We start from the raw sequence: 15,949 nt of genomic DNA, 5'->3' as shown, positions 1-15,949 counted from the left end.
GGCGAAGTTTCAAACTTCGCCGAGTGCCAGAAGACTGGCACTTGGCAAAGACCCAAACTTCGCCGAGTGCCAGACGCCTGACACTCGGCAAAAACCCAAACTTCGCCGAGTGCGGCCAGGTTGGCACTCGGCGAAGTTTGAATCTTTGCCGAGTGCCGAGCATATGGCACTCGGCAAAGTTTTCGACCCGTCCCGTTCGGCCGTCCCGTTCGCCAGTTCGCCGTCCCGTTCGCCAGTTCAACTGTCCGTCCGTCCGTCCCGTTTCAACTTTTTTTGCCGAGTGCGACTTGGCACACGGCAAAGGTTTGCCGAGTGCCCGAGAAAAGGCACTCGGCAAAGCCGGCTTCGCCGGTAGAAGAAAGGCCGTGTGCGCTTTGCCGAGTGCTACACTCGGCCAACAATTTGCCGAGTGTTTTTCTGCCTTTGCCGAGTGTCTGTGACACTCGGCAAAGTACCTGAGTCCGGTAGTGAGTAGCTCCAGTGTGGCGAGGTATTAGCCACCCACAGGTAGCGCGCGCACAGCTGTGGTCAAAGGTGTCGAGAGCGCCCGGAATAGCACACACAACCACGTCTAGAAACTGAGCAGATGGGAGATCGGGTCGTTTCAGTCGAACGTTCACCATGTGTGGACGCTACTAGCCACTAGGCGATCGAGTAGATAGTCGTGCCCCGTTTCTTTCGCGGAGTACGTGCAGGGCAGGCGGTCTGAAGCGGGCCCGACCGGGCTGCTAGGCTGTTCTGTTGGCATCCAACTCCAACGCCGCCATGCGCTGCCGGCGCGTGCTGCTGCTATATATACCACTATACCAGCGCCCTTGCCCCCATGCCCGGCACATTCGCTGCTATATAGCGCATAGCTGGTCATGGCCAAGAGGGACAGAGCGGCGTGGGAGGTGGAGGCGGGCGTCGCGGACACGGCCCGCCTGCTCGTGCTCCTCGCGCAAGCGCAGCAGCAGCAGCGGCGGCGCCTCCTGCAGCTCGGGCACGGGGCGGCGCCGTTCCCAACGGGGATGGTGGCGGCGGGGCGCGGCGGGCACGGGCGCGTGTTCGAGTGCAAGACGTGCAGCCGGCAGTTCCCCACGTTCCAGGCGCTCGGGGGCCACCGTGCCAGCCACAAGCGGCCCAGGCTGCTCCACCAGCCGCCGCCGCCGCCGCCGCCGCAGGATCGACCGGCCGACCACGCGGAGCTCTGCCTCGGGCGCCAGCCGCTGCTGCCGCCGGCGCCACAGCGGCCCGCGGCCAAGCCGAGGGTGCACGAGTGCCCCGTCTGCGGGCTCGAGTTCGCCATCGGCCAGGCGCTCGGCGGCCACATGCGCCGGCACCGCGCCGAGGCCGAGGCCGACACCGAGGCGCACAGCAAGGCGCGGCCGCCGGCGCTGGAGAAGGCCTGCGACGTCGCCGGTGGCATCTGCCTGGACCTCAACCTCACGCCGTCGGAGAACTGCGCCAAGTGCCGGAGCGTGGTGGTGCTGGGCGCCGCCGGCCAGCAGGGTGTACATAAGGCGCTCGCCATGTTAGATTGATCGCTCTAGTTGAGCCTTTGATTTACCTTAGCCAGGCTGCACATAGTTTTTCTTTCATGGTCGTTGTTGACTGTTGAGTTCATCTTGGTATACTGTTCCTTTGTTACTTTCTGGGTGTACCCAAATTCTTTCCAAAAGAGCCATGTTAGATTTTCCCCTAGTTTCCTGTAAAATTCTCGGTTCCTCCCACGTACATGTTAGGTATATTTATAGACCAGGGTAGTTTGAAGGAAATAGAGATGAACTCTTCTTCCTTGGTGTAAACAGTAATAAATCATGCTATGCATTTCATTTGACCAAGCAGTGACAATTTTACCGAAGTAACAGTTCTGTACCGTACCACGTTGTAGTAATTAATGCTGTTTAAACAGCTGTTAATGGCCAAGTTCGATATCAACCTTCTTTTCAATTTTAATGCCCCTTACCCTTTTTTTAACAAATGCTATATATTTTGATAACCGCAGTAGTGCATGCAGACTAATTGCAAGGCTGTCGCCTGTCAGGATTTCCCAGTATCTTCAGCAGGTCAGAATACACCCAAAAAAAACCACAAGAATATGAACCAAACAAAACAGAATGAGTTTAACAGTTTCTACGCACATGGAAGAATAACCCAGCTTGCCTTTATAAACAATTTCACAAAACAAAATGAGATGGGCAAACTAACTACCTCTCATGAAAACAATTACAATAATAGGATGAATGGGAACGTATCAGGTGTAATCAACATTCACGGCACAACCATATATTCCTTCACAGTTTCAACTTAAAAGTTAAAACTCAAATGAAATACTGACTTTCTTTCCACTTTCCTCTTGATTTATAATGTCAGGTTTCTCAATTTTTATAACTACATACGGAATCATATGAACTTAAAAATTTATATAAAGAGTAAATTGAAGAAGTGCATGTGTATACTCCTTCCAGAAAACTTCATGTTGATTTGGTGCTAAAATCAAAGTTGTATTGCAATTCTCATGATGTATTGCCCCTACGAAAAATCCACATCATTCAATTATTATTTCTGATTAACTAGAAAAAACAGACTGTGTATTGGTTGAAACTTGAAAGATATCCCTTTTTTTAAATAAAAAAACTTGTACTAGTTGTTCCATCAGTTGCTACGATCATGCACCATACGCAACTACCAATTGCAAGTATCATTTTCAACAATCATGAAGTCAAAAGTTTTAGCTTGTCAATGGTCCAGAAAACTGGAATACTCACTGCAATAGTTATAATAACTGCTCTTAGAACATGTGCAGTCAAATTATTTTAAATATGACCTGTGATATTCTTTTGTAAACAGTCAGACAAACCATACAAAAAGATGGATCTGACTATATATAATATCATAGAACTTTAGATTTTACAAATGATAACTATGACAGTATGACTATTAATGTTCATGCAAAACTTATTTGCGACTTGACGTACTATTACAATATACCACTAGACCTGTAAACCAGAAGATAGAATTATTTAAATTTGATTACACAGTGTTGCAAAAGTAGGTGTGCCGATTGATTTCAACAAAAATGCCACCCCCACCCCCCTCCAAAAAAAAACACCAGCAGCAACCCAAAAGAGAGGCTGCGACAGTAAACTAAAAAGACGAGCAATCGTTGCACAGACTGAAAACAAGTAACAGAATAAAGACATCACGATTATTTTCTTGACATTTTTCCTACAATATCAAGTAAAAAGGTAAGAAAACATAGCCAAAATAGTTTAGGATAATGAAGACAAAGCATTGCTCATGTGCCACAGCAAGCAGATTTCTGAGACGAAGCCTCGGCACCTTGATCTTTTCTAATATTGACTACCCGATCCTACAAACAATAAGATATTTTTCAAACTCTGAACAGAGTAAATAAATTCACATGCTTATAAACACAAGCCTCTGTGTAACCATACCTCAGGCTTGGAATCAGATTCAGAAAGTCTGCTTAATGTCTCGGGCAATGGAGAAGAAAACTTGCTCCACATTGAGGTTAGTCTTGGCACTCTGAAAAATACAGTACGAAATAAAATCAGAATAAGTTCGTCAGTGAAACAACAAAACAACACAGCATAGGAATTTACAGTCCTGAAAAACTTGATGAAATAGTCATCGGCTAGTGCTTGCCCCTTAGCAGTAGGAACAGCCTACAATAACAGTCGAAAAGTGAAGTGAAGCAGTAATTCAAAACTTACAGCAGGTTGTCTATTAGAGCCAATATTAGAGAAGTAAAAAAATCACATAATAGGGCTAGGGGTGCTTGTATCAATACCCTTTTACTCTCATCCATTTCAGCCTTGTTGCCTACCAATACTTTATTTACATTATCAGACGCATGCTGTTCAATATTGCAGATCCAGTTTCGTATATCTCTACATCAAATGAGCCAGAATATCAACAAGCAAACAAAAAACTGGGCCAAATTATCCAAAACGTAGATTAAAGATATATATAAGGGCTATACTGTTGAAAGATGGCTCATTAGTGACATCATAAACAAGCAAGATACCCATGGCTCCTCGGTAGTACGTATGCTGAGATAAAAGGAAACTTAATTGAAAATATCAGTTTATCATATAGCTTCATAAAACTGGCTAGTGGCCACTAGCATGTATAATGAAACGAGTGTAGCACCTGAGTAATAGTCCTAAACCGCTCTTGACCAGTTGTATACCAAATTTGCAATTTAACACACTTGTCGTCCAGTTCAACCGTTCTTATCTTAAAATCAATGCTGCACGCCATCAACGCGCAAATAATGTTATACTTCCATAAGGAAAACTTTAGGTGGTAGTACAAGAATGCAAAAATATTGATCAGGAATGCTTGATGAGAGATAAATAATATTTCAACATAGAGCATACCCAATTGTAGTAATGAAACTAGTGGTGAAGGAACCATCAGACAACAACCGCAGTCGGAGGCAACTCTTGCCAACACCTATTTATAGGGAAAAGGAAAGGTTCAGGGAATTGACTCGTTTGTAAATTGAAGAAATATGATAGTACTGGTGGATATAAAAAAGTTAGAAAGTGACAGTGCAGAACAAGATGTATAGAGTGACAGTGCAAAATGTAGAGTCAGATATTAATTGTGCCCTAAAAATTGAAGTATACCAAATATTGTGGTTGAGTATATTTATGCTCAAAAACTTCATTTCCTATGCCAATCCATCTGAACTGTACATGGTGTCATTATAGCTTATACATGATGTGTTTGTCACTGATTATGGGATATTCGGATGGTCTGAACACCACACATGTGCATGTATCTGAAGAAAGGAACAGACCTCTGTAAACATTTGCATTCGCAACATATTTTCTAGTACAGCTGGAACCATTTTACAGCCATCCTTTAATACAACGGGCAGCTCTCCTGCCGGTTCCGTTTCAAATTTTTTTTTTACAGCCATCCCGTGCTTCAGGAATGCAGGCATGCAGTTAACTAGATGAGCATGAGCCATTGCCATTGTCCTTGTATCTACATGCTTGGGAACACCATAAGCTAGCCTTGTAGATCATAAATTCATAATCCAAACAAACAGACACTTATTTAAACACGGAATCAAATAATCCGACTTGCATTTGGCAGTTGGCACCCCATATACAAGTCCAGTATTCCTTCAGCAAAACAAGAATACTCTTCTGCGACTCTGAATAATAATGTCCCCCATATCCCTGGTAGCACTTTATCCAATTTCGCATAAGACAACTGCTAACTTCTCTTATCAATATCTCATTGTTATCTTCTGTATCACTCCCTATTTCAACACCAAAATAAGGCGCTCGTAGGCTCGTAGCTGTCACTTAATACAAAGGCAGCAGCTAATCAATCACAGCTACTGACAATCCGGCATGCATATGCTCATGCACCCGCAACTCGTCACCAGCAAGTAAACCAAGCCACACGCTTCTGCTAATCCGCTATAACTCCAAACAAATGAAACAAACAATCCACCAACACCTAGCTTAGCATTTCGTCAGGAGCCACTTTCGAGCAGACTTACGCTCGCACGCAACCAACAGTCCAACACAGACAACGACAAAAAAACAGCAGCGGTGAATCAAAGCGGAGACATCATCGGGCAGGTAGACCGCAACACGCTCACTCACCGCTCTGTCGCCGATGAGGAGCAGCTTGATGAGGTAGTCGTAGTCGGCGCGAGCCCTCGCCGGCGGCGCAGCCATCGCGCTCCCGCCCGACCACCCCGACCTTCAACCGCGACGCGCTGGCCAGAACAGGCAGAGGAGAGAGAGAGAGAGAGAGAGAGAGAGAGAGAGAGAGAGAAGCACGAAGCCACTGATCACACGAAGCAATTGGAGCAGCAACGGGCCGATGCGGGGAATCGAATCGCTTCGGATTGAGTTCGCTGCGGGGGTGGATCTTTGGGAATCGGGGGAACGGCCGAACGGGTGAGTTGTCCCCTTTGGGGGTTTGGGTTGTTCCGGTGATCTCGTTATGATTGGGATGGGATTTGGGAGGTGCTGGCCTTTCGGGGAGTTTGCGCCGTTGTGGTTTGGTGGGTCACTGCAAGGCTTGCAAGTTGGAGTGCAGCCCTTTTTACTGGCTGGGCCAGTGGGCCGTGTGTATACTGGAGAATTGAGATCATGGGCTGGGTAGCAGCACTTCATTCAGATTTCATGTCGCTCGGGCGATATGCAAATTCCAGTGTTGCTCCAGCTACCAAATTGAATTGTATTGTGGTAACGAAAAAGAAAACCAACTTGAATTTACCTGTCTTAGGTGCTCGGCAATATGCAACGTTATGTTTTAGGCTGAATTAACCTTTTTTTTAAAAAGAATATATGGTTAACACTTTTCTTTTGTTTGTGATGTTCGTACTCATTGGGAAACGAAACGAGCAAACGGGCAAGAACATCAAGAGTTAAGGAGGAACAGATCATTCTGCATGTCCTTGGTACGATCTACACGAATAAAGCACCTGGCGACTCTTCTACGTGAGCACAGCTAACCAGCTTTCCAGCCCATGCTTCGTCAAGTCACTCCAACTACACATCCAGAGAAAGAAACGCAAAGGCATGGAATATCCTTTGTTACTCGAAAGCGAATCAAAGATGGAACAGGAAAAAGGAGAAGTTTCCATGTGCTCAAGAATATGCTAGGGAAGATGCCACATTCAGGTCCGCGAAAAGGCCGTCCACCACCTAAAGCTTCCACTCGCCGGAACAAGCCTCAGGCTCTTTATATATGCATCCTCATCCAACATCTTCCATGGAGGACCCTTCACCGGGGTGTCCCTCTCTAGTCTCTACCCCAACATTGTCCTGATCCCGCTGCCATGTAACTCACGCAGAGGCAGAGCTCTCCCTCGGCTCCACGGGCGGCGACCGCGCGCGCGGCGGCGTGTGGCGACGGTGACGGTGACGGCGGCGCCGTGGAGATAGGCAGCTGGTGCTTGGGCATGTAGGGCAACTAATACATCTTTGGCAGATCTTCATCCTCCGCAGGAAGATGGTAATCGAGCGCGTGTATCCCCGGGGTTCTCACAAGTCACGCTAGAAATGCAACATCTTGTATCCGTTTTCGTTAACATGACAGCAATAATACATCAGTATTAGTGAAGTACTCCATCTCCATGTGGTGCAGGTCAGTGTACTCATCTGCAGTGAGCTAGTAGAAACGTTGTGCTCTTTGAGAAGGTTTATCTCAATTGGTGTATCTGTCTATCTGATGCATATGCCCTGCATTTCTGCAATACGTTCGGTGATAACAGTAAATACAAGAGCATTGTAAAATCGCGTGCACTGTAGCAAAGAGTTCTTCTAAAATTCCACGTCAAGTATACTCCATGAGCTACAATTCAGCAGCATCCATATTAACCAAGTTATTCACATCAGTGAAAGAAACTTCACTGGCACTTCGGAACATAAACATAAGAATTACCACGAGTTGAAAGAGCATATTTGGTGATAGGCAACCACGAGAAAGCAGCAAACCTTAATTTGATAAAAATACAATTGCCAACTATATAAGCTGTACTCATTTTGGTGTCTCACAAAGTCACAAGCGAGCCTTCAACTACCCTCACATATCACAAACCAAAACAATATAACAAACATGATGATTCTCCATAAGTTCCTGTCTGCAGTTATTCAGACAAAAAGAAAAACTGATGTTCCTTGCAAAATTTCCTTCTTATTAGTAGAAGAAGCCGAGAACTTTGCCACCAACATTCTTCCGCTGGCTTCCTCATGGTCCATGATGCCAGCAAATGTAGTTAGCACGATATAACCAAACTGCAAATTTGAGTTGTAAGTTAATCAATTTACAACTTCTCAGCAATGTACAAAACCCAGACAGTTCATAATATATGTACATGCAATCAGTAATATCATCAAGCAACTGACCCGACGAGATGGAAGCCTGGCCGTCGATCCCTCAATTTCCTTCACTCCAACATCAAAGCGAGGACTGATGACACCACACTTGTTCAGTCAACCATTCAGTTCAACCACAATTTTCCCTGCCTTGTGATCATCCACATACTCAAACTCGCCTATGTAGCCTACACGGCAGAACAACAATTAGGACCACATCCTCCATGAGAAGCAAAAGGTGTTAGAATAAGCAATCGGTAACTAATAGCCATGCTTCTGCATGACCATAAGAAACTTGATAATGACCTTGGATGACGGCCTAATCAAGGCTTGCCGCTTTCCACACTTTTCAGCATTGTACATGCTCTTCAGAGCATCATTGAGAACACTGACTCTAACCATAATGACCTTACCTGCAGAACACCGCATCAAAAAATTGTAAAGGCAGCTTAGGAGTGGAACCATTCTACTCGCTCCTTCCAGCTTTGATCTACGCCGGAGCCTTCAGCGGCAAGACCAAGGAGCAGTCCATCCTGAGTTAATTCAGTAGCACACATGTCATCATTTATTGCTTTGATGCTTTGTTTCTGTAGCTAGTGCGGTGCTCCACCAATGCATGTGGGGGACCATCCCTGCCGAGCCGTTATGACGCGCCATGGAACAATGCTGTCAATGCACCAGCCCATCGTCGCTGTGTTTTCCAAAGCAAGAATTTGAATGCCCATGCTTAGACGCGGATCAAAGTGGGACAAACCCAAAATGCTCATGCGAAGATCAAAGCCGGACGGAGGGAGTAAATAAGTACAGCCAACCGAAGTGTCAAAAAGTAGTAGATTTAGGGTCAAATAAAACCTTAATAAATTGATAACCATACTGAGCTACAACTGATACTAAAGTAAGTTGACATAAGAGAGTTAAAACCCATTTCTGTTGGCCAAAACCTAAGTAATAAAGAAGAAGCAGACTGCCATAAAACATTAGTATACCAGCACTTGAAAAGAACTGAAATGGAACAGTTGAGGGCTTGAGGCTCATATTCTTTTACTAATACAGAAGTGCCAAAACCACAAACAAGTTTATGAATTGCACCCCAAGTGTCACAGCAACAAAGGGTTATTATGGTATTCATAACTGTTTAGGCAAGAATGAATGCACATTAGAAGTACTGAAACTCATTCTAATCACAGTACATAGACAAATGAGTAACTTGCTAGAGACCATAATTGCAGCAGACCAACTTTCATATGTAATATATTGCACGTGAAACATGGAATGTTACCATTACCACATCACAATCAAATACATTAAGCCAATAAACCATACATGCCACTGATCAACTAGAAGAAACATATATAGCATGAGCCATCAAGCCAACAATGTTGCCACCTATCTATTACCTAAAGGTAACCAGCACAGACTACAGTCCCTACTGACAGGAGACTAGCAAATCATGCATTAAGTGGTGGTCCTGCATAGCTTCCCCGCCGGACCAGCATCGCATACACATTCCATTTCCTTTTCGAATAATCTCTTCCCAAACAAGCCATCCTGTCAACCACAGGATCTTAGATCCAAAGAGCGATATCCCCTTGCAGTCCCAACTGCCATCAAATAACTCATAAGTTGTCCCCAATCTACAGGATACCACATGAAATGGTCCACAGGTCGACAGTCTGACACCCGGCCCTAAGAACCCGCCTGCCTCTACTCGTAACGCCTCACCCGTACGGGCGGCATTTGCCAGCGCAATCGAGCAAAACATGCTAGTCACTAATCACCCTCCACTGCACTGACCCCTTCCCAGCGACGCCGAAAACAACTATGATGCTAAGGTGGAGCATCGGGGCGCAAAGATCTAAAATGGCGATTTTACGGGAAAATGGGTAATTGCAATAGCAGAAACAAAACTAACAGTACAGATCGCTATGTACAACATAATACACATACCTCCTGAGAGTGACTCGAGCTTTGGTCGTGGTGGTGGTGGCGGCGGCGGCGGCGGCGGCGGCGAGATGCGAAGTCGCGAGGAGGAAGCAGCGCAGTAGGGTTCCACGTGGTTGGATATTGATGCAACGGTGAAGATTTGCCTCCGTGTGGACGGGTCCGGTATGTGGGCTTGAAAGGGCCAGAACTATCCGGTATGTGGGCTTAAAAGGGCCAGATTGCCAGAACTTGAAACAAAAGCCCAAGGCCCATTTTAAGCCTATATATGATTTCTTAAATGGGCTCCGGCTCCCTGTCAGGTCATCTTACTAAACGGGCTTACTGGATAATAACTCTGGCCAGATTTTATTCCAAGTTCTGGTTCACTTTGTTAAAATATTTCGATCAAATTTTCTTTGCATTGTAATAATCTTGAAATGGCTGGATTAAATGAGCATTGAATCGAGAGAATAATAACCCAAAGAAAATGAAAAATGTGCATACCTGTCACTGGAAAGTGGTCCTACCAAGGTGACCGTCAAGATCATGAGCGTTTAGACGCTGCTTTACCAAGGTGGTCATCTTTTACCTATGCTCACACATTTTCTGCAAAATTTCGTTCGTTTTAATTTCCGGCAGCAAACATTTTGGCGACGCCCACACAAGCGGAGGGGCACCAATAATTCTGTGTACGAGCGTGGGCTTATCATGCCCCGGTCGGTCGATGGAGCCATGCGAGCAGACCATGTGATGAGGCTGGACACGAGGGACAGGATTTTGGAATCTACTAACGTGCACGGGCGCCATCTTTAACAGTTAAACACTACTGGCCCTCACAATCTTTTTTTCTGGTTGCACAAGCATCCAGCTCGATCAGGCTGTAGCACCTAGTATATATAGAAAACAAAACAACAAGAAAAACAAAAGATTCCGTTTGTGATAATAGAGCATATAAACTGAGTGCAGGACATATTGAATCATCAATTGCAGATTTGCTAGTACTGAAAATCCGGAATAGACGATATATCGAGCTAGTGTTATTCAGGAAAACTTCCAATAAGAAACCGTTAGGGCAGGAGTTCGATCCGTACCGGCATATTTTATGAACATTACTGTTGTGATTACTCTGTGATTGATTCCGTTGGCGGATTCCTTCTTTCGGTTTGCACGTGGGCCTCAGTTAACAAGGCCAGAATGGATCATGAGTGCAGCACTGACCCGATAAAATTGGCGAGCCCGGTCCTAAGATTCCGGTACATACGCTTCGCGAATACCATTTGTTTACCAAGCAGGAAGCTTCCTGGAGACATCGTAGACGAGCAGGAAATACGCAAGAGCTCGTACGCCCCTACGCTCTCCAGGCAAGTCAGCAGACAGCTCGTGCCAAGTTGATCGCAGCGTGCAGGCCCAAGTTGATCTCAGCAGCCAGGGCTGCATAGGCCGCTCGCTGATGTAGATCCTGATGAGGCGCCAGGTGAGCACCCAAGTACCCAACCCATTCAGCCATAACGACCCAATAATCCCTGACGAAATGCGGCAGGGCCATGCGGACGCACATGCATCTTTCGCAAGTCAGCGCCCTCGGGAAGCAGGAACTGTCAGGATGTCGGATCCGTATCCGTATACGCATAGGCCGGAGGTGCGAGCGTACAGATTACTGTACAATTTTTGTACTGGCGGGATGCTCAGCTGGTCGTGGGGGAAAAAACATTTGCCTTCGTTCCGGTCCCGAGCATGCGCCGGGCTGGCTATTTATAGCGGCCAGTTCTTCCTCAGCTCAGCTCACAAGTCACAAGCAGCCTAGCGACCACAGCTGCGCGAGGCCGGGCCGTGTCGTCGTTTAAGCCAGCTGCGGAGAAAAGATGTCGCAGAGGGCGGGCAGGCACCAGCGGCGGGCGTCGCAGAGCGTGTTCGTGCTCCCGGAGAACTTCGCCCTGGAGGACGTGCCGGCGGCCGTGGCCGAGGGCGGCGTCGAGCAGCGGAAGCCCGCGGCGGCGGCGGACGCCCCCGAGCTGCAGGCGGCCAGGCAGGCGGGGCGCCACCGGCGGGCCATGTCCATGGCCGTCGCCTCCAGGGACCTGGAGATGATCTCGGAGGACATCGGGAGCTACAAGTACGGCGCGTAGGGGACGATCTCGTGTGGTGGTACTAGCGGCTGGTGGGTGCGTGCACGCGCTCCTCCGGCGCTGGTTCATTGATTCTCGGGGCGTTCAGCTAGGTGCACAAGGAGGTGGCGGTGTTCCGATCGAGTCCGGTGTCCTGTCCTTTGAGTTCCGCGATGTATCGATGCTTCTTCTCTACATCAATTCGTACTTGCCTTCTTGCTCTTGATCTAGAAGTAAATAAACAAAAATCTTCATCTTCAGCGTCTCAGGTTAGAATGGAGTAACCCACCACAGCCTTCAGACACCGTCCTGTTTGTGCATACTAGCAAGTAGCAACCAGCCTGCGAGCGGACGCTTCAAATGGGCATTAAGCATTCTGTCTGTAGCCATAGCATTCGGCATTCAAGTTAGAATGGAGGAACCCTCTCCGTCTCTCCCTCAGGTGGGGAACCCGCGTTGCGCCTCCGCGAGCAGGAACGCGGCCACGGCCTCGGTCGCTCTGATTTTGCTCGGAACGCAGTTGGCCCTCGGAACGGCCGCCGCGCCGCCGCTCGTGCTGGTGGAAGCGTCCGTCCAGACTCCCGGCAGCGGTGGCCACGGACACACACGGATGCAGCAGAACCAGCGAGTGTGTCCGACTGGCCAGGTCACGAATCACCACTGACGAACCCGCTTAGTTGCAAATCGTAGATCGGCGAGCGTGATGCTTGGACGACCGCTTCTCGCGCGAGATTAGACGGCTGTTATTTATCCTGGTGAAGTGAAAGTGAGACTACATTTTTTTGGGCATTTTCCAGCGAGCTCTGTTTCGCGTTTCTTGCGATCCGTAGCGACTGGTGGTGGGTTCTGAGTTCTGACGCTTCGTGCAAACGCATGCTTGCTGCCTGTTGATGCGGCCGCGTATCACGCATGAGGCGTCGCTGTCAGCTTCTCATGGTGGAAAAGTTCGGCGCGCGTCCTTTTTTCTAAAAAAAAAACTTCTAGCAGCACGAACACACAACAGCTCAAAAACCCTCCAGAAAAAAGAAGTGTTTATTCGCAGAAAGCAATTTCTCGGCCTCGGGCTGGCCTAACTAGCTGACCTTTCGGGAAACGAGAGAACACCGGGTTCTCAGACGCATCGATGCCCAACACTGCGTGCCGGGCGAAACTGGGCGCTGCCAAATGTGCAGCCGCCCGCGCAATGCCGCGGTTTCCCCTTCGATGGCACATGGCACCTCCGCAGGTCATGAGTTTGGCAGCTCCATTCTCCCGGTCCTGTCCAGGGTTCACCTTTTCGTTCTTTTTCCGAATCCCGCCGTTTGTCGGAAACGAAATTTCAGCCGAAATTTCGCCGAAATTCGCTAATTCCGAACGGAAAGGGAATTCAAATTCAAAAAACGAAATTTCGGTGAATTCCGACCGAAATTTCGGTGATTTCGACCGAAATTTCGGTGATTTCGACCGGAAAATGATGTCAGTTGTGATTTTCCTACTGTTCCCGAGGTCAAATGAAAAACTTTTGAATACCAACTTTGTTCAGTTTTTCGAGATCTACAACTTTTGTTTCAGAAACTTTTTCATTTGAGCAATGGTTTGAAAGTTATTTAATTATTTCAAAAACTACCAATTAAAAGTCTTGTCATTTCATGTGACAACTTTCATTTTCTCTCTTAGGCCTCAACTGGACTTTTATTATTCTTGTTATGGCGGATATTCCTATAAATTTTTAGGGACATTAGTTGATCCAATTGAAAGTTGTTTTAAATCTAGGACAAACATGATTTGAATTGGTTATCAATTCATGTGACAGTGTTTGAATTTTTTGTTTGATTCAATTTGTATAGAGAATTGTTAAAGCATTCTGAAAGGTGTGTTTTCCGGCAGTTTTCCAACGGAAAGTTTTTCCCTGCTCTATAGATGGTGACAATTCTCTTGTGGCCTAAGATTTTGGTCACATGCATGCTGTGGATGCAAAAATTTGACCTTCTCTTCTTATCCTCGGGACTGGAATGGCGTCGGAGGAAATTCACTGGAATCAAGGTTACAGTCACCGACCTACTATTGCAATGCAAAGATTTCTTCCACGAAGTGGGGGCAGATCAAAGGCCACAACTGACTTAATCTGCAGTTGCCAATGGAGAAGAATTGCCAATGGAATTTAACACGTATCAGCAATGGCCACAACTTCAAAAAAAAAAACTCCCAAGTCTCCACAGTTACCGGCTACAAAGCTAGAAGAAGAGCCAGATCGAGGGCCTGGTTAAGAATAATAGACTACAACAGACAGAGGGCTTTAGCTGCCATCTCATTCGATCTCACCGCTACATACAAAAGAAAAGAGCTGCTAGATGATAATATAAAAGCAGATGCAAAAGGCAAAAGCGAAGCAAGATTGACGACGAGCCTAATTGGACAGCACGAGGAAACTAGATCTACTAGTCTACTGATGAGAGTATAGTCCACCCGGGCCGGCCGATGGATCATCATCCTAGTTGTAGGTATGCATATGAAATTGAATAGGTACCTCACCAATATCATGATAAACCAAAGTCTAGTTGAAGTCGAGGGGAGAAAATAAATTTTTGCACATGAAATGACGAGTCATTCAAATTACGGTTTCAAATGTTAATTTTAGCCTAGCAAATGATCTTAGATTTGAGTGTGTTCTAGTCCTATTTGCTTAGAAAAACACCTAGTTTTTTATCATATTTTTTATATATTTTTTTACAAATTTTTTTGAATTTTTGAATTTTGAAACGAAATTTACCGAAATTTACCGAAATTCCACTTCCCGGTAACTACCGAAAACGAAAAAAATACCGAAATTTCGCCGAAATTTCACCGAAATTTTGAACCCTGGTCCTGTCACTCGAACGCTCACAAAACGAAACCACGTGGCCAAACTTTGCATAAATCCAATGTTCGACAACTTGCCTGCTTTCAGCTTATTCCAACTTATTGTTCCTTACAAAACACTATTGAATTAGTCGAAATCAGCCAGCTTCTTACCAGTCGGGCAATTTGTTCTGAATTTAATCGCTGTGTTTGCTTGGCTGTGGCTAATGGCTGGTGCTAATTTGCTATGAGAGAACAGTACTGCTGACTGGCTGGTAGCTGGTGGCCGGTGCTGATTTAGTATGAAAGAACAATACTATTGGCTGGTTGGCTGAGAAGCCAAGCGAACACAGTGAATACCTGCACCCAAAATGCCAAAAATGTTACAAAAGCCATTCAATCTGCAATCTATGATTAGAATCCGCAATGAAACTACTAAATGTTATGTTGTGTTTTAGCTTGCACTACGATCTGCAATCTAGGAATCAACTTCTCAGCGGCTTGGGATTGCTGTGAGCCTGTGATCTGAAACTGCAATTCAGAATCAGCAGACTAGAATCGATTGATTTGACCTAAACACGGCGAGCTTTCAAGCAGTGCAACACCAGAAGGAAAACCAGACGAGGGGCGTGCTTAGAATACCAATTTGCCCATGAGTTATCCAGCGCATGCCCCCATGATACCCATCTGTGAGGAACGCTGAAATTGGAAGAAGGCGAGAGAGCAGAACAGGATGCCCAACGAAGCAGTTGCAGAGGTACCGGGTACGGCTGGAAGTTGAAGGCCTTGTTTGGTTATTGTTTAGAATGGACTGGCACGTATTTTGATTGTTAATTATAGTGTCAAATAAAGTTAGTTTACAAAACCAACTTCAGAACCACCGCGCTAGGAACCATAAAGAATTTAATGAAGTCTTTGACCACGCAATTAGAGGATAGTTACTATAGCATCACTGTAGTAAATCATCGATTAATTACCGACATTAGATTCATAGCGAAAAGTTATATTCATCTCTAAAAAATTTTTACAAATAAATTTTATTTAGATCAACATGTGAGATTTTTTTTCGGACGTGCGTGCTAGAAGAGAGGGAAAACCAAAGGGCCGAAACCGTTTCCCACCAACCGCGGAGGACAGGCCCCACCCGAACAGGTCCGAAATTTGACGGGAATTCGCAAGGGCTCATTGCAGAAAGACCCTCGAAATAGGCCCAGGATTTGCACCCGCCCCAGTTCGCATGGA

General features: G+C 46.2%; 2 protein-coding genes and 2 long non-coding RNA genes across 7 annotated transcripts; 2 read left to right on the top strand and 2 right to left on the bottom strand.

Moving 5' to 3' along the window:
• Positions 1-833: 833 nt before the first annotated feature.
• LOC120675195 (zinc finger protein ZAT8-like) lies at positions 834-1,846 on the top strand. Its single transcript, XM_039956299.1, has one exon. The coding sequence runs from the start codon at positions 864-866 to the stop codon at positions 1,521-1,523; it is 660 nt and encodes a 219-aa protein (XP_039812233.1). The 5' UTR covers positions 834-863; the 3' UTR covers positions 1,524-1,846.
• A 1,133-nt stretch (positions 1,847-2,979) lies between these two features.
• LOC120676232 lies at positions 2,980-6,041 on the bottom strand. Of its 3 annotated transcripts, none has more exons than XR_005675726.1 (7): positions 5,637-6,041; positions 4,389-4,464; positions 4,159-4,258; positions 3,989-4,074; positions 3,797-3,896; positions 3,441-3,671; positions 2,980-3,355 (listed from the first exon to the last, which is right to left on the bottom strand). It is a non-coding gene; the product is annotated as an uncharacterized LOC120676232 (long non-coding RNA). The 3 variants fall into 3 exon arrangements; XR_005675725.1 differs by having other exon boundaries at positions 3,989-4,058; XR_005675727.1 differs by lacking the exon at positions 3,989-4,074.
• A 1,406-nt stretch (positions 6,042-7,447) lies between these two features.
• LOC120674275 lies at positions 7,448-9,961 on the bottom strand. Of its 2 annotated transcripts, XR_005675037.1 has the most exons (4): positions 9,810-9,961; positions 8,169-8,553; positions 7,893-8,050; positions 7,448-7,781 (listed from the first exon to the last, which is right to left on the bottom strand). It is a non-coding gene; the product is annotated as an uncharacterized LOC120674275 (long non-coding RNA). The 2 variants fall into 2 exon arrangements; XR_005675036.1 differs by lacking the exon at positions 9,810-9,961 and having other exon boundaries at positions 7,470-7,781; positions 8,169-9,803.
• A 1,619-nt stretch (positions 9,962-11,580) lies between these two features.
• Positions 11,581-12,152, top strand: LOC120674412. Its single transcript, XM_039955601.1, has one exon. The coding sequence runs from the start codon at positions 11,648-11,650 to the stop codon at positions 11,909-11,911; it is 264 nt and encodes an 87-aa protein (XP_039811535.1). The 5' UTR covers positions 11,581-11,647; the 3' UTR covers positions 11,912-12,152.
• The last annotated feature ends 3,797 nt before the right edge of the window (positions 12,153-15,949 follow it).

This window comes from Panicum virgatum, chromosome 5N (assembly GCF_016808335.1).
Source record: "Panicum virgatum strain AP13 chromosome 5N, P.virgatum_v5, whole genome shotgun sequence".
NCBI classification, from domain to species: domain Eukaryota; kingdom Viridiplantae; phylum Streptophyta; class Magnoliopsida; order Poales; family Poaceae; genus Panicum; species Panicum virgatum.
The sequence above is the reverse complement of the archived record's forward strand: the minus strand, read 5'-3'. Positions and strand labels throughout refer to the sequence as shown.

What these genes read in the sequence shown, in the direction of transcription:
- LOC120675195 (XM_039956299.1), top strand. Translation starts at nt 864, where the DNA reads ATGGCCAAGAGGGACAGAGCGGCGTGGGAGGTGGAGGCGGGCGTCGCG.
- LOC120674412 (XM_039955601.1), top strand. Translation starts at nt 11,648, where the DNA reads ATGTCGCAGAGGGCGGGCAGGCACCAGCGGCGGGCGTCGCAGAGCGTG.